The sequence below is a fragment of the Lethenteron reissneri genome, chromosome 32 (assembly GCF_015708825.2).
Source record: "Lethenteron reissneri isolate LAM-NWPU_2019-01 chromosome 32, ASM1570882v1, whole genome shotgun sequence".
NCBI lineage: Eukaryota > Metazoa > Chordata > Hyperoartia > Petromyzontiformes > Petromyzontidae > Lethenteron > Lethenteron reissneri.
The window spans coordinates 3994047-4017904 of record NC_083810.1 but is presented as its reverse complement, the minus strand read 5'-3'; the positions used below and the strand labels follow the sequence as shown (position 1 = coordinate 4017904).

The window sequence follows — 23858 nt, the reverse complement described above, 5'->3', positions numbered from 1 at the left end:
AAGCCTTTTTAGATTTTTCTCCTTTTCCTTTAATTGCTACTTCATTCTCAAAAAAGTTATTCATATATGTTAACAAATACTAATTACCACAATATTGTAGCTAAAACATAAAAAAATTTGACAAAATCAGCGACTATAAAAACACGACCAGCGCGTATTTGTAGCGCGTGCAGACGAAACCACGTGATTCGAAGCGTTATTGTAATTGGTTAATAATGACACCTCTGACCGCATTAGAAGGTTCAAAAATAAAATTAGCATAGAGTTTTAGCCCTGTAGGTATATTGATACAGTACATGTAAGCTGGACTTACGAAAAAAATGTCTGTTGTTATTACTACAGGGATATTTTTTTATATATAAAAAAAGACATTTCTGTTGAAACACTGCACAAAAATTGTATAGACAGTCATTTTGGTGTCACCCCTTCTGATGGTGTCACCCGGTGCGGCCCCCCCTCCCCCCTAGTGACGCCACTGGCCCCGAGCCAGCGGAAGTAATTCCACAAGGCTATCGTGGCACCAGCGTCAACAAAAAGGTGACATAAAACTACCCACAAGGGTTACTCACCTTCATGAACCTAATGGGAAGATGGGCTAAGTTAATTCCCAACTGTTGTATGAATGGGCAACCTTTTAGAAATCAAGACACTTTTAATAGCTTCAATAATTCTAGTATAATTTTCCCAATGTCTGGCAAGACCATTGTGTGGTTGGACCACTTGACTTGCAATTCGAGGTTTGCAAGTTCAAACCATCCCATCCCCACTCTGAGGTCAATCATATAATTATCGCTTTGCAGGAAGTCAACAATAATTGATCTGAGGAGAGTCCACCCCCCCCCCCTCCCCACTGTTTAATTATCACCACTGGCTCAGTTTTGTTCATTGCTCATTTGTACAGGAAGACTGCTTTCATCTTTGACTTTTTGAGTTGGTCATAGTTTTTTGCCAACTAGGTTAGAGGCCTGTATGTACGTTGAACTTCTTTCGCACCGTACGTAGCCATCCGTGCTAATGGGATGCCTGAGCGAGGCCCATGGCTTTGCCTAAAGGTATAAAGCTCACGTAAATTCTACTGCGTAGGATTTCGCGATTGTGCCGCTGTAGAACTCTGCGATGTGTTTTCCAGTTGTACCGCATGTAGTTAGGGCACGATGTCCGACGTTTTGTTCCATGTGCCGGGAGAGCTTTTGCAACTCAATTCCCCAGCGAAGCTCCCAACACGTGACGCGAAACGTCGGACATTTGAGCCAAACGACACGTGGCGCAGCCCGGAAACAGGGTGGAGAGTGATGGTACAAAACATTATCTCAAGCGACGCGAGAGGGTGCCGGAGACTCACGTCGTTGGCGTTGACGTGCCAAGCCATGTCTCCGTAGGAGACGAGCTGCCCATTGACGTAGCAGCGGATCTCGCTGTTCCGCCAGCGGTTGTACACGTGAACGATGGTTACCATGTACCACTGCAAGGGGAGAAGAAGAAGCAGCGCAGAGCTCGCATTAGACAGGTAAAAGTTCCAACCACATACGGCTTAACGCGAGTCCAACGCCCCACTATCATGATCAACAGCAGCTGGATAACTAAACGTTTAGGACAATGGCCCTTAATAAGGGTAGAGATAATGGGGCAAGTAGACTATTTTACCGATGTAGCTTTCCGATTATTAATGTTTTAATCACCGAAGTGATTAGCGAAACGAACACCACCACCGCTGGCTCAGAGTCACCAATGGCACAAGTGGTTTCTCCGAAAGTGGAGGCGCTTTGAGTTGGGTTGCGGTGGTCATGACCCGTGGCACAGTGGTGAAATTGACTCAATGAGAAGGCTGAGTTCAAATCCCATTGGAAGACTGACTCGAATTTTCCCCTCGCCAGGGTTAAGAAAAAGGAGGTGCCAACTTTGCGGAAAAGGCCCACGAATAAACTGGCCCTCGTCATGGGAATGTCCAGTTTCCGCCGCTGGCTTTGGGAATTCCAACAATATGTGAGCACTACCTCTTGATTTGTTCACAATTTTCAGTTCTCTTTAAAATGTTACACTAACAATTTATGCAATGTTGATTTGAAAAACAAATTTAAAAAAAATTTTTATCTGCAGACGTGTGCTTGTTTCTGCAGAACACAAGGATTATCTTTTCAATGTTTGGCAACAGCACTGCAGAGGCCACACCAAGGTGCAACCATTTCGCAAACGCACGGAGTGCAGTGCTAATTTAAGTGAGATGTCGATGCCAACTCACGTGAGAAGTTTCTTTGAAAGCCTAAATGGATGGCCAATTTGATTCAATTTTAAAATTAATTTACAACGCAAAGGGTGCCCTTCTGCAAAGCCGCACTCACTGGAAGGCTTACTTTTCAATAGTCGCCCTGAATACACTGATTATGTGAGCCTTCAGAAGCAAGGTGACATCATTCTATATTTGGTATTTTCAAAGCACTGTAATTATGTAATCCGACTACTTGATTAATTTTACCATGAACTTTACTCAGATTCATGTGTTCGGTAGAAACGTGAGCAGCTGATGAATCTTTACTGCGATGCATTGGCTGCTTGATGTTTCCACATCAACCGAAGCAGCCGACTTCGATCGCTTCCAACATTGACCTGTTTTCAAAATGATGTTGTAATTTTACAAACATGAACGTAATAACCAAAAGTAATCAACTAGTACACGCGAAGGTGCGGCGATCTTATTGCACGCTAACAAACAAAAAACATTGGGGGATTTACCAGTGTAGGTTCCTGGTTTTGATATTCTGATTGCACTGATTATACATATACTGTGTGAAACAAAGCCTCGTGACAACCTCGACTGCCTTGTGCTTTTAAACACAACTAATGTAATATTTTAAAGGTCCGAAAAATGCTCAATGACACGATTGTTTGATTTGACATTTCCCGCATCTCATATTCAGTTTGGCTGGTCCTTTGTAAGACGTCATATAAATTTGTCCTCTTTATATAAACGCACACATGCAGTGATCGAGTTATAACGACATTAAATTCAACGAATCAGAGACTTAATCAATCAGTCATTTCAAAATAAATAGGGATTGCATGAAGCTGGGAAGGAATTAAAAGTGAATTAATAATTATCCAGATTTGAGTCACTGCAAATGAACTGGTATGGAAAGTACAGTACAAGATTGACAAAAAAAATGTGTACCATGCACAATTTGAGATAATCCTCTGTAATGTTTCATTTGGTTAAACATTGAGAGCTAAACAAGCATTATTACTTGAAACACAGCGAAATAAAAAAAGTGCAGCATAACAGAAACACATTTAACAATAGACATGTAGATAAGTAAATCATATACCGCACAGAATGAGACATTTATTGAGTTTATATTTAAATTCATAAATACTGCGGTAATTGAAAGGATCACCATAAAACACACTTTTAATTAGTCCGATGGTGTAAACCACAGATGCAATTAAACATTCTATAATAAAACGTAAACTTTACAACCATAAATGCTGATCATATTTACAACCAGAAAAGATTTTTGAAAGAGAGCAAAAAAAAGCTATCGAGTTACACAGAGCGGTCAAATTCCAGTGATGAGCATTTGAAGTGTGCACACAAGACGCCACGGAGTTGCATGAACGGGTTTTCTCTTAGTCCTTCTGGTCCCGTTTCGTAAAATTTCGATTCATCGCGGGAAGGAGTCATGTTAATTACGAGTGTCCTCACGTATGATGTTATTTCTATTTTTTTTTCTCATTCACTGAATGATTTGACCACCCTTTGTATCGCACTACAAGGAAGAGACTAACAAAGCTCACAAAGCAAAGGTAATTATTGTAAACAACAAAAAAAATACAGCACCAAATTTTCAGTTGCAGCACCGGCAGCTTTAAACCTCTGAGGAGAGGGTTTAGACAGGGAGACATGTGGAGACATGAACAAATAATTACTAATGTATTTTTCACACCGTGCTCTTAAAAAAAAAGATGACTCGCACAAAAAACACAGATGGAGACACAGGATCTCATTTCTGTCGGTTCATATCACAAAACAGATGAAATGTACATCATGTCATTAGGTGATGATTTCGCAGATAACATTGATTGATGTGGTAAAATTACGATGCAAACTTCAGTTTTTTTTAATGAGGGCAAAAAAATGGTATTCGCAACCCCAACTGAGTAATTTATCCAATGGGTAGTTCATTTACTAATAAAATAGAAATTCTGTAATTGAAGAAAAATGCTAAATTCAGTAAGGACTGGTTATCTAAAGGGAAATGCATTGTATAATTCTATGATGAAGGCTGCACCCGCAGATCTGTTGAAAAACACCGCTGTTGAAAACGATGCCACATCTGGCCATTAAATATCTTGTTGCACTGATGAAATTGAATGGAATTAAGAGTCACGTCACGTCACAGCTAATACAACTCAAATCACTCTCTCGCAATGCATAATCCAACCATTGATCACTCACACACTGACGCCGCGATTACATTGCACGCACGCTTGTGAACGAGTCACATCAACATATAAATATACGCGTGTGTACGTGCGTTCGGAGCGATGCTGCTGCTGTGGTAGTGGCTGCTATCACACTGGACTTGCAATCTAGGTCGCCAATTTGATCTCCTGGGCAGGTTGCATGAACGTGCGTACACGTGTCGTCATGTGGCAGTTGAAACAACGGGCAGGTGGCATGAACGTCTGTACATGTGTCCCCATGTGTTTGCCCGAACACCCTTGAGTACAAAGGTGCCCCCTATCTCCAAGAATTATCCAGCTGAATTTCTTTCAGGAGAAATAAAGAAATAAACAAGTCTACAAACAAATTCCTACTGCCTTCGCGCACCCAGCAGTGTAAACGGGCCCGCCCCCACATCTTCCAAGATTGTCTGGCCAGCGTGAAAGGGTAGGCCAAAGACCCCTTTTAGGGGGTGTCGCGAACCACCTCTTAGTGGAGGCTCTTCCACTCAGACAGCGGTGGCTAACCAGCGTCTACCCCAAGCCGCATGAGGCTCTTTGATCCGCCACATTGCGGCTCTATCGAAGGGGCATAACATCGAATGTGCTATCACAGTTGCAGAGAATAATGAACGTCTCCCGTGCGGTGCCGAAGACTGTCGAGAAAGCAATTGCAGGGACACGCACCTTTACATCTATTGGTGAATTATAAGATGCAATGTACAGTAAAATGAGTGTAATAAGTTGAAACTGAATAGTACAAATGTGGAAAATACAGTCGTACGTACAGCAATCTAGGTACGAACAGATATATCTGGCTGGATTGACTGCTGTTAGAGTTTTCCTCACAAGAAGGAAGTTCACACATCCAAATTGTGGTGAAATATCCTGCAAGGTTGATAAAGTAAGTATCCTACCACGATGTAGGAAGTCAACAGTGATTGTCATATAAAGAAACTGGGCTCTGCCCCTTAGAATGTGGATTTTCCAGCAAATATTTCTGGGCCATTAATGCGGGTTAGTACTGCCCCATTGCTTGTTTGAGATGGGAGACGCTTTGGCTTATTTGGCTGTCTCGGTTTATGCACTTTTAAGTGTTCATGTGCATGTAATGAGCGCGATAATTAGTAAAGGAGACCCGCAACTATTCAACGGCCTCACAGTTCAATGCATAATCACTATTTAAGGGCCATGATTCAACTCAACAGTGAATTGCTTGTTTAACCACGTGGTAATATGAGCCGATTAAATACAACAACAACCGCCATTCGCCACTAAGTTGTGGTGACGTCACCACGGCGCTTGTGCCAGGCGATGTGCACTTTAAGGCCACATTAAGGATTAAAGGTTAAAAAACCACATGCATGCACAGTACGCTTAGTTAAACCACTACTGGATGAGGTCCTCCCCTCGTCGCACAGTCCCAAGTACAGAACAACAATGGATGTTGCTGCATTGCCCACCGCCCCACCTGCCTGCCACGCCTCTCTCGTGTGCTTGAGTGGCCACCCATCCCAGTACGACCCAAAAAACCTACACATCTACAGAACTTACACGCACGCACACATACGTACAACAAAAAACTTGAGCGGCTGATGCTGTGTGGCAGTGCTTTCTTGTGTAAGTGGCTAAACGTGTGCATGCATAAAGGCAAATTCCCTGCCGTCTCCAAAGGGCTTGGCTCCACAACCAGTCTCCTGGCAGGTGCCGGTGCTGACGAGCAACGTGGTGCAACCAACAAAGGATTTGTGCAAAAGGGCCTGTCATAAAGATTGTGCCGTCGCTGCGGAGCAACCCACCAACAGGACGCAGGGTTTGGTGGGACATGTTGTTTATTGTGAAATTTCGGTCACTGTTCCGATGATCACTATTACATTGCTTTTATGGCTTTATTTTGGTGATTTCGAAACGTTTTTTGGTTTGGCCATGTTTGTTGTAGCACGGAGTTAAACTGATGGCTTTCATCTAAGTTGTCTTGTGGTTGTTGTTGGACTTGCATTCCACTGGGATTTTTGCATGCAGCGTTGGTATACGGTGCTTTTTCTGGAAGATTTTGATGTTTTTTCCTTGATTTTTCTGTTTGCGTATAGTCACTTTAAGATGTTTTCTTGTTCATGTTTTTGTTTTTTGTTTGTTGCGGTTGCACCCAATTAAAGAGCCGAATGGCTCACAGGGCTATACACCAAATAAATGCAAACTGAAACTGAACAGGATGCATATTTTTTTCCTCTCCCTGTGGTTTTGGCGCAAACAACAGCCCAGGGGCCCCAACCTGGGCAGAATCAAAATGTCTCACTCATTAACAAAGTGAACCAGGACAAACGCTTCGAAGCAAGTTGATCAAGAGGTGAATCCTTCACCAAGGCAGCTGACTCTCAACCCATCTCACCACTCTTCCACCAGATCCTTTCGTCGTTGTTGCACCGTCTACACCAAAACTCATCCCAGCCATAGGCTCTTGTAATTTCCCACCATCTGGATTTTGGTCCTTCCTCTCATTTCCACCACACTCTGCATGCCACCAAACGCCTCTCTTGGTCACTCGGCCTACCCAGTTCTGCGCAGATACTCCACGTACGATACAACCTCATCTTCCTCACGTCTACCGTTCCATCATTCCACATTATATTCCAAACGTGCCAGATCCTGAAATCATAAAAAAGGCAGAGGCTTCCTTTCCTGCAGTTTTTATGGAGTTCACGTCTGTGTCGTGCAGCCATTTAGCTCAAACAAAGACAAAGATCTTCCGTACAGCCTTAACAGACTGTTGGGGCAAATGCTGTTAGTGAGCATTTGAGGATGAGTCGACCTATGGGAGGCCCGGGACCAGATCAAATAATCGTCACTTTGGTGATGGCTGAGCAGGAATCAAACTCTGGTGGCCGGGTTCTTAACGCAACGTGCTAACTGCTACATTACTGCTCCCCACTTAGCTCAAGCACACACACACACACACCTACCAAGGCTAAAGTTGACAGTAATGCTTCTCTAAAGTGGTTCATGAATTCCCGTGCAAAACTCACCGGACGAGCAGGGTGGGGCAGGAGCAGCAGAAGGAGACGTGGAAAGGAGATCCAAATTACTTTTTCATTCAGAGAGATCTATGCAAATGCTCAGTGCCAACTGTAAAGTGACGATGAGGGACCATTGCTGCAGGAGGTTTTTTTAAATCCTTTATATTAAGTTCGCTTGCTTGCTTGCTTAAGACCGTGCAAATCTTTCGGTCGTTTTTTAACACACTTACCGTGATCCAATCGAGCTGACATTTTCCACACAGACTCGTTGTGCGTGACAATTAATTTTCGTGAAATTTTTTTTCCAAAATTTTACACTGTTTAGAGAAAAAAATTTTTTATTACCAATTGCTTAATGCTGGCAGACAATCATCTGACCCATAGGTGGCAGCCATCTCAAGCCAGAGGACGAGAGGACTCTAGCCGCCACGCATATAAAGGATTTATAGTGAAAAACTTTGTTTTTACGGGTTATACTGTTTTGTGCTCACCTCCAGATAAGATGTATGTCATTTTAAGACACTACGCTATGTCCTCCAGTCTTATTAAAATGAGAACTCGGTCACAGAATGGCGAAGCTTGCTGTTCTGCCAGCTTGCCCATAGGCTGAGGATTGCACGAGGCTTAGCAGGATTATGTTCTGTCACAGACCAATGGAATGAACGGCAATAAACAACATTCACACAAACATGAAGAATGCAACATAATTTAGGGGCATGTCCAGGATACACATTTAAGGAATAAAGTCGTGCACTCTAAGGACCTAAAGCTGGCCTTATTTCTCCTTCCCAATTGTCTGTATTCTTAACATCCCAACATTCCCATCAACCGAGCTCGTGGAAAGAACGAAAATAGAAAGGCAAAAAAAAGATGTCAAATGTTTCCATGCAAACCATTGACAATGTTTTCCCAATCAATATCTGATAGGGTATCATCCTTTTAAAATCAATTGATATCACTGTAATTTATAATTGGTTGTACCATTGATTTCTCTTTTCAGCTCGGAGACCGGCATAGCCCTGTTCTCCCTACTCATCTCCATTGGAAGCCTTGAACCAGTTGTGTAAATTCCACGTTCTTATGGCGGGTCCAATCTTTCCATTGGTTAACGACAGTACTCACTTTTATGATGCAGGAGATGATCGCCTGAATCAACACCTGATTGAGATTTCAATTTCAAACCTTCTGATTTTGAGAAAATGCCACCTGGTCAGTTGCAAGAATGGGATGCATAATATTAATAATACCATAACATCATTTATTCAACCAAGCCTCACTGAATCTGAAGAGCCCAGTCTATTTTAACGGCATCCTATATTGGAACATTTGGATAATTCCTAGCTAACGGGAGAAATACACGATTGTACATCAGTTCAAATTGAGGCCTGGCATTTTAACAATGAAGATAACAAGCGCAGAAAGACATACGATTACAAATGCCACGTCAGGGTCAGTGATGCTCACTGTGTAGCAGATGACACTATTTTACGGCGCCCCACAGCATCTGCCTGATGGAAGAGAGACTTCACATGCCATGGCAAGTGCATTAACCACTATGGCAATCCAATTCATCCCAGCAGGCTCTATGGGTTTCAGCTATGCTATTGCCACTCAGTTGCGAAGACAAAGGAAATTATATCTATTGTATAGTCCCATAGGTCTGCGCTTAGCCATTTGTATATAACCTAATAATTTTGGTTACGTTTGACAGTGATCTATTTTACTGGTGGCACGGTGCTGTGATTAGAGCTCCATCAGAAGAGAATGCGAGTTCAAAATCACAGTCACGTATTGCCTTGGTCAAGGACTACCATTACAAGAGACACAATTGGTAGCAATGTTCATAGCAGGCAGTGGTGATTGGTACGGAACAGAGTAACGTTGAATGGCTACCACTGACACAGGGCTTGCCAAAAGAGCTTACCGTGTTACAGTGGCGGCTCCTGCAAAATCTCTCAGGGGGGAAAATGTCTGGATGATTGATAAGGATAAGGTCCACCCATGCAATGGATAAATTAACAGCTTAAGCATGTAAAGGCAACTTCACTTCTTTAATATTAATGAAAAATAAAGTGACTTTTACAATACATCTTGTTTGTTTATATACTCACTATTAAAACAAACCACTCAAGTTTATTTTATTAAAGATTCCACTAGGTGGCGATAAATTATATTGTTGGATGAAACGTGCTTACGTATGATGACGTTAGCACGTATGATGACGTAAGCACGTTAGGGCGAGCCCTCCCGGAAGCCATAGAGAATGCATTGCAGCGCCCCCGTTCTAAAAAAACATCTTTCAATGTAAGTCTATGGGACCACTCGGGGCGATTCTCAGCCGGAGTGAAATCGCCCAAAAAGAAGGCGGTACTCCACAGAACGTGACATGACGCTGATTGGACTATATCCAGAGGCTGACAGTGACGGCTAGCGTGACTCTGTGGTTGAATGACATTGGTGGTGCGTCGCCCAATCGCCCTAATGAAGAAACCGCCCCTGCCGTGTTATTGTCATCAGCAATGCTGCTGCTGCCTTGCGTTTCTACTCCTTGCCTGCAGGTGCTCACTGCCTGCCTGGTGCATACTGCCGTCTAACGCATTCTCCGGATTATAAGATGCTCTGCAAAGTAAGATGCGCCCCCAAACCTGTGCCGGGTGTCATTAAAGGTTATACAAATCTTGTCACACACCAACCAGATTATAACCCCCTCCCGCCTCCCCCAAATAAAATGTGCTTATAATCTGGAGAATACGGTACCAGCTGGGCCTGCGACAGCAGCTGCTGGGCAGGCTAAGGCCTCCTCAACAGCTGCGTCATTAAACAATGAGTAGATTGCTCAAATATGTTCAATAAATGAAACCCAAGACCAAGCTGAGCATCCACTGAACTTGCATAATATAGGTGGCGTGTGCATCACGTAGAGGAAACTCGTTCATATGCATACACAAGGCATCAACCTCAAGGAGCACAAAGCCTTTCACAAATAGCGCGACAAAGCAACGACTACACCGAGCAATCAGCCTCATTAAAGCAGCCATGCTATTGCGAGCTCCTGATCAAATAAGCGAATAACCATTGCTTGTGCTATAACGCGGCCGTTCACCCCAGAGCTGCTGCGGATCGAGAGCGGTGTCAATGGTACACGAACCGTTTTGTTTGATGTTCAAAGGGAGGTGGAGGAACCACTTCTGGGGCTGCCGCAGATTTTTCATCGAGCGTGCACTTCCCAGTGATTTCTGCGTCCCGTCATCAAGGATAGATCGGGGCATATCCCCTCGACGTTGCACCGACGTGCGATGGCACAACTAATCCTTTTAACATTTTTATATTCGTGTGTGTCGTTGCATAGTTTGATTGCTTACTGCTGCCTGCAGCCTGGTGGAATATAGTGGCCACAACCTGAAGGAAGACTGAGTATAATGGTTCACCCTCAACCAAAAGCTTAATTAGAGTTTGATGACGTTAATATACAGGATGCTTGCCATTCACTATTCCAAGGGGAAATAAGTGGTTACTCTTAAGTAATTGGAGTCGATATTACAATAAAGTGCATCCCTGTATTCCGCCAACACGGTTCCCAGACCCCCCTTAGGATGGAGTAATATTGTCCCTTTGCAGTGTGGATTTATGCAGATTAATTACCATCTGCCCAACGTATTAATTTCTCGAATAAAATGTTTTGTTTTAATTAAACATTTTTTAGTTTAACACGTAGGTAAAAATATGTTTTATTCCACATCCTCCCTCATATCTTACATTGCAACATCCTGACATTCTAGACGGCATTACCAGTTGCATCGACAGTATCAGGCACACCAAACTCGTCAGAGCAGGCGGGGGGGGGGGGATTTTCTTTGGGGGAGGGGGGAGGGGGGGCATTGCCATTCTGGGCTCAGGTATATAAGACTGTTCTAAGGTTTAGGAATGGACCCCATGCACGTGTGTATTCTTCTTCCTTGTCGCTGAGCTTATAGCTCAGATGCTCCAGCGCTGAGATTGGGCCTAATGTATACAACAATTGAGCATGGGAGGGGGGTTCGTGATTCTTCCACGTACTCAATATGGTTTTCTCTAATAACATTTTTTATAAATATATTTTTGCCGTGAATGGATGCTCGGGTGTTCCGTGAGCGTGCCGACACATCGGAGTGACATATGGAGCGGGTAAGCCGAGGGAAATAGTCGTGCGAGTTCATTTGGGAGACCCAAGCCCCCGGTCATTTACATCTCAACAGCGGTGGGCTTTAGCAATGCTAATTATAGAGTGAAAAAATACCATTAAGCAATCGTGTGATGTTGAATAATGACATAAGAAATGCAATCAAGTGATCATCTGTTCAGTAATCACAGCCATTCCTCACCATCCTGAGACACGATACTGTATCTTGTTCCTACGCATAATCTGAACTCATCGCTCTACCTCTGCAGTGATCATACTCTGATGCGTGCTCTCCAATTTGGTGGCATTTCCATCACCAATATTGCTCATCAACGATCATCTCCCCTCGCGACGGCTCCTGGCCAAGCCCACTTACATTTATTTACAATAAATATGGCATCTCTAATAAGCGTTTTGTTCCGGAACCCGTACGTTTTGGTCTCAAAAATTTGCTACTCATCAATTGCAAAAGCTTACCGTTAATACAATTGAGTAAAATCATACAGCAACGGTAAATTGCAGGCAAACATACACAAAATAATTCAACATTGACATGCAATCAGGAAAAGCAGTGTACAATGCATAACGTGTCAACCTACTTATTGCCACTGTCGCCTCTGACCTCTGAATAAATACATTGACTGCAGTGAAATGCATTTATGACGAGCTCACTTTGTCTCAGATACAACATGCGGCTGTGAACCAAGCCGTGTTCCAGAAAGCCAAGTGAATATGAAACGTATCAGAATGGGTTCCTAAATTCTTTGTTTAGTGTTTTTTTTTTCAAGCTTCCATTATTTGATCCCTTGGAAAAATGGACACAAAAATATATCCAGTGCCAACAAGCGGTACATAAGCGGAAATAATTTCAACATGTTTAAAGCTGCCAAGTTCATTTTGTTGACCCAGATGAGAACTCAAAAGAGCAGGGTGTGTCTCATTTTCAAGAGTGACACTGGGTCACCAAAATGACAAAAGAAAAACAAATAAATCAGGGCAAAAATTATATTCTGTGTAAAAACCTGCGTCACGTAACTAATTCTAAATATTCTGCAAAATAAAAGAACGTTAATAAAGTATGTTTAGACTAATCGTAGTATAATTACAATCAAGTTACGGAAATGTTATACTGGACACAGGGTGACTATTGCACGAAGATATAAAGAAGGGTGTACGAGTCGAAAGCGGTTGCAATCGACAGCTCGGCACGAATTTGTGAATTTATATGGAGAAGGTAAACCATGGACGTTTTGGAAGCGATGGATATCCATGGGGTTTGGAGCATTTGCAGAGAATAAGGGCATGTAAGATTTTTTGGATGTTGGTCCTGATTGAACACTTTGGGTAGGCAAGGAACAAATGTACTTTGTGCGTGCATTATAGATGAACTTGGCCCAGTGAATCGACCCCCCGATCTGAGAGAAGGTTCAAATTCACGGAGTGGCCGGAGGCACCGTTCTGCCAGTAATGGGGCGATGGTTGCTCTGAATAATCCTCAAGTGAATAAGGGAGTTAGTTAACTGGTCTTGGAGCGCAGATCGCAGTGATGAGTGAAATGGCCAGTTTGTAAGATTAAAGCATTACGCAGAAGGAAAGTTAGGATTTTGTATCTCCATTGTGGTTATAGAGGTTCCTTTTTTATACAATATCAGCATAGTCTGGGAAAGGTATCGAAGCAGCAGCTATGGAAATGTGGATAATGCGAATCAGGATTTGTTTATTTACAAAGTCTCCATCTTTATTCTTAATTTATCAAAATGTTTTCGACGTGAGGTCTGGGTTAGGCCACAGGAGTCACGTTTAAAGATATTATTTATAGGTGCCAATCTATTGATTAAATTCTAACCATTAAAGTTTTTACGACTGGATTCAACATCAACGCACCTCGTTCACGGCAAGAATTTTGGCATAAATCTACCACGTGGCCTCAACCAAAAATGAATACGGAGCATCGCATTGGTGACGAAAACCTGTTGGAAGCTAAGAACACATCAAATTTCTGTTGTTGCACATTTCATTTTGTATTGCCAGCGTATCAATCACATAAGCAAGCTGTGTTTATATGTGGTGTGGGAAATGTTTATTGCACAGAGCAGAGAGGGTGTGTGTTTATCAGGAAGCAGCGTTAGCGACACTACGCTACATTCATTTGCTGGCAATGAATTTTTATTGTTTTATATTTATTTATTTTTGTCCGAAACTCCATTTTCACGTGAAATGAGTCATTCCAATTTGAAGTGATGATTCAATTTCACAAACTATTGTTCCATTATGCCAGAATGTTATTTGGCCCAAACATTGAGGAGGCACAAAAGAGAAAATCACTGCCTTAAAATTGGCCCAAGAGCTACCAGATGTGAAAGCCTCCCCCATTGCTTCCTTATTCCATTCCCTCTCAAGCAACAACTTGTCCACACAATCTTTATTTGAAGCTTTCGTGACTGCAGGAATCCATATGCTTTGGTTCTTTCGGTAAAGTCACATAGGTATAAAATAAAATAAATCAGTGTGATTTATTTTATTTGTCCATACAATGTATGCGACGTCACAAATAATAATACGCGGTGCCAAATGCAGTTCTATCAGCAATCCTGCTGTTATCATATCCATAATTTCGTCTGAAAGAGGCAATAGCATCGTTCATCCGTCAGCTTATAATTTAATTCTAAAGGAAACGAAAAAAAATCCAGAAATATTCTGTGTATCTCTGACCCCGCGACGCACCGCACCAGCGAAACTGCACCTCGGGGTTAGGCGTTTATTGCGACCCCCCACCACCTCGGAGTTTCAATTAAATTACAGAAAGTGGCAGCTTTGTTGGATCAAAGGACTTATGGGCCATGTCATGGACCTGAGCCAGCAAATCCAGGAAACAATGAGTTCAGGCAGTGAAGCAGATAAGCCAACTAATGGTGAAAGTTTTCTGATTTTTCTTGAAAGGCCATAACTCTGTGAGCATGACAGGAAGAGGCAACAGGGTTTCCAAGCTGGTTACACAAGGACAGGAGAAATCTTGACTTAAAGCTTTCGTGACTGTAGGGATTCATACTCTTTGGGTCTTTCGGTAAAGTCACGTAGATAGAAAACTAAGAATTATTATATAATTACATAGGCACCATTATATAATTATATACGTATTTTATATATTAATACTTAATATATTTTCTATAAATCTATCTACTTGACTTTACCGAATGATCCAAAGAGTATGCAGACAGGAGAAACTCTTGCTGTGGCCCATGCCCAGATAGTAAGTGATGTAAACAGATGCGTTTGTGAAAACTTTCCCTGTAGCTGGGAAACAAAATTGCATTTCGACAACAAAGAGTGGCTTGAGTATATCGGATCTCTTATCGAGACATGTTACATCCCGCTGGGTGCCACTGTGCTTTGAGCACTTGACTCACATCTGCAAGATTACGAGTTTACCACCTCGTGGCGATGGGTTGATTTACTCTGTGCCTCCCTTCTGGATCAAGAAGGTAAAGGTGGAGCCCTGGAATATGCCAGCTCACGCACGGAGGACTGAAGTTCGGAGGGTATTTTGGCCTACTCTTTCACACCGACCAGACTTCTTGGAAGAGGTGAAAGTACCCAGACTTTAACGCGCACCAACCTCAACCGGCAAATCGGATAACTCTGATGTGCCCATTCATACCACTTGGGTGGACAGAAGCCAGAGGAATTAATAAACATGGCCACTGTTTAAACTGCCACACCGACAGATTGAACTGGCAACCTCCAGGCTGTAATTGCAATTCTAATAACCATTACTGGTACTAAAGTGAGTAACAAAGTCAACAGTAATTTTCCTAGGGAAAATGGCCCTGCCATGGGAACGTGGATTCCACCGCACGCCAGTGGTGGGCGCCAGGAGAGAAGAGCGCCCACCTTGATGATGATGGGTTTTTTTTTTACATCGGAGAGGCAAGGACGCCCGCCGACTGGGATTGCTGCTGCGCACCGAGCTCGACGCTACGGCATCACTCGCGCAGCTTGCCTGCGTGCAAGCTGCAAGGCGCAATATTCGCAGACTTTGTAGATCAAGATGAGGTCAGAGCCAGCTCATATATCCAAACAGCTAGACTCACGGCCCCCTGATCACATACGGGGCCAGCCTTGATGAAATCACCTTATTTTTAAAAAGAGGCACAGCTCTCTGGTCACGCCGAAGTGATGTTAATGCAACCAACCGAAAAGAGCCCCTCAGAGTGTGCCTCTGCTGCAACGGTTTATTGCCTTGCCACGATTGCAGCCTTTCTTTTCCGTAATAACACCGTCGGTTCAAATGCTATGACCTCTGTACAGCAGACGCATGGTGGGCGGAACTTGCTGTAGGAGCAATGGTGTACCATTGGTGAGAGTAAAAGAGGTTCATGCGGTGGATGCACAAGACCCCTGGAATGGCTCTTTCCATTGAACACCCTCACGCTTTGTTCGCCCTCACGTTTAGATGAGAGAATATTTAATGCCGCATCGCGGCTGTGTGCACAAAACGCACGAGCGTATGGATACTTTTCAATTATACCGGGTGAAAGCTGACTGGGAACTGAGTTAAAGTGTCTCCACGCTCAAACGCACATTTGGGTCAGCGCTCATCCCCGTTGGCAATCTTGAGCCGGCGATGGAAATTCCTCATTGCTATGGTGAGGGAGCAAGTCTCTCCATGGAACCACTCATTTAAGCAGCCTCAAAAAAAACGACCAACGTGAGATCACCCTTGATTGACATTTCAATAACGTGAACAGTGAAGGTGGGTTCACTCTGGGTTACTCAACGCGCCACGTCCCACCTACATCTCGCTTAAGTGAAGTCACGGGCGTCCCAGATTCTAGATGGTGTACTTTTGAAATGCCGCGTGAACCGGCAGGCCAAACGGGGTTGAGGTGGCGTGAAGAAGGGTGGAGCCAAGGGAAATGTTGCTCCTGTGTGCTACCCAAATTGACAAATTTGCAGGTAATTTATCAGCATTGGGATGTTTGTGTGCTTTGAGAGGAACCTAGCAAACGTGGAGGAAACCCGTGGAGAATAAACTTCATACAGAGAACCACCCAATTTGGGAATCGAACCCAAGCGCTTCTTGCGACAAGGCACGAGTATTACCACTGCGCTGCCACCCTGCCGCTTCGTTTTTTTGTTGTTTCTTAATGTTTTTATTGAACCCGCAACATGATCACAAAGGAGGGTATACAAATTCGCGAGCGGCAAACGTGTGAACGGAGGACGTGCCCCTCTGGGAAACTCTCCCCCGAATGGGGGGCCACGGTAAGACCGTGCCGCTTGGCTAAGTTGCGCCGTGGCGGAGTGAGCATGTTCTAAGGTCGCAACGAAAGTCAAAAAAGCGGTGGGAATCCATCCTAAGTCGGGCACCACCCAGTACGACACACCTACAATCCTCGCCTGAAAAGAGAATACGATCAAAAAATTGAATTATGATAAAGCCTTCAAAATACACACGTGGTGTTCCACTGATGTGCGACAACAGCTCGGGCAGGGTGTGGTGTTATGCAATTGTCATGGGCACCCAATATATGTACGGTTGGATCGACTGAACATCATACAATAAACTTCAACATTGTAAATTAAAGCTTCCACGTAAATTTCTGAGGTTTGGCAATGAACACACGGGAGCCCGGCTTCCTGGTCCTATGGTTTGTCACCACACTGATGAGACGTGAATTCATGCCAATACTGAAATAAATGTGGGAAATCGTATAACCGCACATTACCTTCAAATAAGAAACTCAAAATTATCTTTTATATCAATCAATAATAATATCAGTTCAATAAGGCCATAATAGCAACAAATTATATGAAGACTTTGAAAAATACATCTGCCAAATTGTAGTTTTTGGCTGTTAGATCTCGACACAAGTGACGTGTCTGAGTGTTCCTCACCTTCAAACGAGCAATGAGGTATATAACCCAGTTCCGACTGATGCCAGCAGCCAATGTTGGAATTTCTACATTCCCATGGTAGAAGACAATCTTTGCATAGGACAACAACTGTTGACTTCCGACACGACTGTATTATTTTTACCCCACATGTGACAGTGAGCTGCACAGCCTTCGGACTCACATCACAACCCCATTCTCTAACCACAGCACTGCCCGGCAGGACAATGAGCTTCAACCAACGACAAACAACACCGGCGGCTGAAATAATCTGCTACTTGATGTCACTGGCACGGAGCACAACCATGCATCTCAATGCACCAGCAAATTCCACCTTCACACATCCTTCCTACAGTCAAGGCCGAGCCCATTGCATGCTGCCAACAGGCTGAGCGGAGCCCCGGTGGATCACGAACAGAATGATGACCAAGTGTCCGAGTGTCCAAGCGAGTGGCTTAAGTGGCTGTGGGTGCGCGCTTTGGTCGACCTCTGCTCACGCGTTCGTGAGCGCCGGCCCTTGCTGCAGATTCAACGCCAACGGCGCTTTGAAAGTGTGTGGGTGGAGGGCGGGGTTAACGAACCATAGATGTGGTCTGCAGGGGGATGCAGTTACCTTTCTGGGCTGGAAGTCATACTTGACACAGTGCTGGAAGCCCTTCCCTTTGGATTTGAGCGATGTGACGATGAGGCAGTTCCCGACGAAGTGGGCCGAGTAACCCACGCCCTTACTTGTCCTGAAGCTAGACACGAGACAGAAACAAAGATCACCCGTTATAGCCTCACCAAACGGTAGACAAAGACAAAGATTCCCCGTATAGCCTTAACAGACTGTTGGGGAAAGTGCTGTTAACGACCTAGGGGAGGACTGGTTCAGATAATCATCACTGGTGTTAGCCATGAGCGGGAATCAAACTCGGGTCGTCGGGTTTGTAGCGGAGGGCGCCAACCACTAGACGACCGATCCCCACAAGCACGTGCGCGCGCACACACACGCACCGCTTTTCGTCATTGTCATCATCCTCGTCAATCATCACCATCGTGTCACAGATAATGAGATGTCTTTGCAATTTATAAAGAAGCTTCCACTGCGTCTCAAGACTCGTTTTGTCACCAGAGTCCTGCATTGGGATGTTAAGAAAGGTAGGAGGAAATCAATCAATCGGTCTTTTTTCATATCGTGCACTCTGCACATCAAAAACAGTCATCTCACGGCTCTTGACATCAAATAAAATTTACTTCAATGAAACCTAAGTACCCAGAGAGAAAACACACACACGAAGGGATACCACTGACAACTCTGCACAGAAGGCTCTGGAAGCTCATTCATGTACCGCCATCTCCTCATCTCCCATCCACCTCATTTTTTTATGGGTGGCCCCTTCCCCTGAAACAAGCCAACTCAACGTATTCCTCAATAACATTGCCCTAAAAGGATAGACATATACGAGTAATATCCATCAATACACAATAGGGATAGGGAAGGTTTTGGACAATAGTAAAATTTCGAGATCATCATTTACTGCGAAGAAGAGAGGCCAATATATATATTTTTTTATTTTAGTGCACTGGTGTTATTGACAGATGCGTTGAGCTTTCTGTCAATTGATGTGTGCTTGTTCTTGGTTCTTTCGGTAAAGTCACGTAGAAGGGAAGTAATAAAATAATAAAAATAAAACATAATAAAACAATTCTCACGACGTTTCGGCCACAACGCAAGCAGCCGTCCTCAGGTGAAAACCAGGTCCGTCGAGGCGACAGAGTCTGAATGAAACAGCACACGAGCTTGGAGCATATATATAAGCTGGGCGCATTGACAAAGGAAGGTGCTTGTGCACCACTGTCCATGTTAAACTTATTTCTTGCCGTACATAGCCAACCTGTGCGAATATGAGGTGCGGGGTACGGTCAAACTAAACATAAAAAGAAATGAGTTTTCAATCTAGATTTAACAATGTATATTTCCAGTGGCTTTCTTATATCGGAAGTAAGAGAGTTCCAGACGGTCGCAGATGCGCACCTCAAAGTGCATGATGCAGTGACCGTCTTGTTCAATGGTTAGCCAAAAGCTGCTGCGATGATGACCAGAGTTTGCATGATGGTTTATGCTCCTTGACGAGATTAGCAAGGTTTTGTGTTTCATTTGTGTCAAACACTTTGTGTGTAATGAGTGCGACCTCACAATGTATTCATTCGGCAACCAGACGCCAATGCAGCTCACCGAGCATTGGATGGACACAGGTTGGATTTTGCAGTACCCGTCACGGTACGTGCCAGAGAATGTTGTGCATGCTGAAGCTTGGTTATGTTTTTGCCAGACGTCTCAAGCCTTGTCGATACCGTTCCACACAAACAAAAGTGTGCGCGTGGAATAGTGGTCCGCACGTACCAGTACAGGTAAGGCTTGTCTTTGTCCACGTTGATGTTGTTGAGCGGGTCCATGCGAAACCACGTATTGAAGGTGAAGCCATTCTGGTAGGGCCACTTGGCAATGGGTGGCAGGGCGATCGCCTGTTGACAGAATGGGATGCGCACAGCAAGCTACAGAGACTCGTGGTCTCATCCCGTATGGGACGACATTATTTTAGTAGTGCTGCCGCTACTGTGAAGCTGCCAAAATGTTTCACATAAAAGGTTTTGTGTAAAGTCTGCAAGCAAAAAAGGTAAATTTTGCGATGATAAAAACACTACTGTTAAATTCCCAGAAGTCGACAACAGTGGCAGAAAATGGGATACGTTTTTCCTTTGAATAACAGACATTTTCTACCGGTAAAATATTCTTGCTTTGCAACCATGCATACCTTTCTAATGATGATACAGCAATACAGCAAAGGAATTACACGAACTATCAGGAAAGATGAACGGTATTTTAACCAAATCAAAGCGTACAAAACAATTATTTCCTATAATTTCATCATCTCTCTCCCTTAATCTCGATCAGCCACCCTTATCTCCTTATTCTGGTATGGTATTGAGTTTTGCGAAAGGTCTTTAAATGGTTATGTGATCATTTCCAACAATAATTTTTTTCTCTCCATTTTTTCTATCACGTAAACATGGATTCCTTATGACCACGTTATCGAAAGCCATTTTTCGTAAAATATGCAGTCATGAAAAACCACGACTGCTTAGGAATGCATAAACCGAATACATAACCTGAAAACACGATTCATATGCGCCTAAATTTAAACTCAAGCACATACCAGACACTTTGACTTGCATTAAAAACAAACATAAAGTATAACTTTTGTTGTACACATATAGAAAATGTGTTATGCATGTCTGTGTGTCTGCAAATTAGAGCTATACCACATTCCTGAGGGAACAGCATGGAATGTCCGCATATGAACTACACAATTTTAAAGCCACGCTTTCTGCTCCAGCCCACCGATTACCGGGCACAGTTGATGCAAGACAAATAAAATTGTACCTCACACACACACACATTTACGGCACGATGCTCCGATGCATAACGGCGTTCAATCCATTTGCAAATGTCACCAAATCACTTTGGAGAAACTCTTTGTTTAGTACAAAGGGTTCTGGTCTAATTGGCACACAAAAGGGCATTTTTAGAGTTATACTGTAGATGTATTTAGTAAAATTATTACAACTTAATTAAATGCAGCAATAGAAGGGAATCAGCAGCCCGGGATGTCCACGAAACTGGCCAATTATTGAGGGATTCCACGCCCTAACACAACTGCATTGGTTCCCTTCTACCAGCAATGGTTAATAGCAGTGGTACAATTGACAATATGCCCCCCCCCCCCCCCGCCATAGGACTGTGGAAATTATTCCACTGGCTCAAGACCACTGAGAGAGAAGTGCACAGGCCTCATCGTCATTTTGGCACAGCGCCACTGAATTGATTTGTTTTTTCTGTTGCGAAAATCTTAACCCAGCTAAGATGGCCCTGTGCCTAGAGCCCTAAGCTCTCAATGAGTAGATGGCATGTTCAACTTCTGGTTAGAGGTTCACTGTAATTAAATATTTCCCCTCTCCCTGTTCCAATCCCATGGTCCAGCACATTCCAGCCATTGAAAATAATAAAATAATGGTGCATAGTTTTGGTCAAATATTAAATAATTAGTATAATTATTAAGTTAAAGGACCGAATATTTTGTAGGAAAGCTCTCCAGATATAATTAGACAGAGAGGTTTGCGGGGGCACGGGTGCAGGATGGAGGAGCACCCTGAGGCCAGTATAAAAAACTAAAGAATAAAAAAATGTTAACCAGGTAAGGCCCACTGAGCTATATATCTCTTTTTCAGATTATAGCTCAATGAAGTGGCTTATCATGTGGAAATGTATAGCAGCCAAATATTCTAAAGGCATGATTCTAAATGTGGGGGGAAAAACTGGAGGACCCGGAGAAAAATCCAAGCAGCCACGGGGAGAACATACAAACTCCAAATATACAGACGTCAGGGTCAGGATCGAACCCACGACCTTTTATATACCAGGCGAGGTAGTTAACATCTCTCCACCATGGCACACAGTGACCAAGGGGGAAATTGGAAGCCAGATTTTGGACTAAATTCGGAGTGAACCGCTTTTCCCATATAAGATTGGACCTTTAGGAGGTCAGATGTTGACCATGCAAAAGCCGTGGGATCTGGGAAAAAAGAAAGCAAGCCATCGTAAGATGTGGTGCCATCAATACCATTGACTGCGGTGACACGCTTTAATAGGAGCGAGCTCAAGTGGGTCTGGCCAGTTTCTTTACAGTACTCAGTTGTTGTCAATGCCAGCATGTAAACAGCAGTAAAGGCCAAGTAGCCCCGTTGCATAATTGTAAATTTCAATGATACCCAGCCAGGGAGCAATTGTGTTCGCGACAGCAGGAGAGTGTCAGGAAAAACATTCTAGGGAGGGGTTAATTCAACTCAACATCCCTCTGATGCCAATAAGATAGATACTAGTTTCTTCTTTTTATAATACAAAAGTGGTTGTCCTATATAGATACTGGTCCTTGCCATAAGAATGAGGAGTGTTCACTGCTGGGTCGTGGCCACCAATCAAATGCGCACTGCCCCACATCTGATGCTTATGTGATAACTGGAGATGTTTGACTTTCACTTTTAATTTTAGTTATAAGCAGGTTCATGAGAGGGCATTTGGGCCACTGAAAATTATTACGCGGTACAGTTAATCTGCCACTATGCAAATTAATTATTATCTTCTTCAGATAAATAAGTGGTACTCCTGTTGAAATACAGCATCTACTTTCTAAGATAATGATATGTACAATTAGATTCAGTGAGCAATTCAACGCCAACACATAATCCATCAAAGCCAAAGCAGATTGGTAATTTGACAAATGGAAGATTTGAATTATGACATGGTTGCGGACGGTACGATTTAGAGGCATTTTTATGTATCTACCAGTCAGTCACCCCAACAGCTAAAAAAATGTGGGCATCAACTATTACAGCAAAATCACCAATCGCATAAATGTTACTTACCATTTTTATATTTTACACAAGTTCCTAAGCTCAGAGGAGCAGTGCATATTCATAGAGCGCCATGATGGCGAGATGTTAACTATCTCTGCTGGCATACAGGAAAACCTTGACGCCTTTATATTTGGAGTTTCCATGTTGTCCCCGTGGTTGCATGGATTCTTCTCTGCATCCTCTGGTTTTTCCCTCCATATTTAGAAACATGTGTTTCGAGTATTCGGCTGGTATAAATGTCCACATGATAAGCCACTTCATTGAGCTATGATTTGTGGCCAGGTCGCTTCTGAAAAAAAAACCTTTCTATCTCAGTGGGCCTTACCTGGTAAGACAAAAAGTAGTTATTATTAATAATACCTATCTCTCGTGATGATTGTCACGGTGGATTGAGAGGTGTAGTTACATAATTTAATTGTGTTTTACTGACAACACTAAATTTATAAAGAAAGAAATTGCCGCTGACAGCACGATAGGGTTGAGCATTTCTTAATAATGAATCATTTGTTGGGAGCGTCATTTCTCCATACTAGTGTGTCAAGTGACACACTGCAAGCTCCTTGCACGTACACAGTGGGATTCCCACGAGGAAAGATGGAGGTTGACTTAATAGAATAAGATTGGCCACATCCGCAGGGAGCAAGGAGGGACACAAATTAACAACGAACACGAAGACCTGATCTCGATTGATTCGCAACTCTTAATTGTAAATTCTCAGCTTGCACGTCAAAACAACAACTCATTGACAATGGCAAATAATACAGCGATAATGGAATAGAGGGAGAAAGAGATACTAAGGAGATACATTTTTTGTCATTTTGATGTATATATTTAGTTGCAGTGGTCTCTTATGCTGAATTCTCAACACCCTAAAGGGTAATGAGATGGCTTTGCCT

At 43.2% G+C, this 23858-nt stretch overlaps 1 protein-coding gene across 1 annotated transcript in view; it reads right to left on the bottom strand.

Annotated features, from left to right (window-relative positions):
• LOC133349904 (neurobeachin-like) overlaps positions 1–23858 on the bottom strand; it is a 515983-nt gene that overhangs the window by 349578 nt on the left and 142547 nt on the right. The window contains 4 exon segments of the mRNA XM_061563758.1: positions 1343–1462; positions 3833–3868; positions 18119–18245; positions 19892–20013. Of these exon segments, the coding sequence (XP_061419742.1) occupies positions 1343–1462; positions 3833–3868; positions 18119–18245; positions 19892–20013 (405 nt within the window).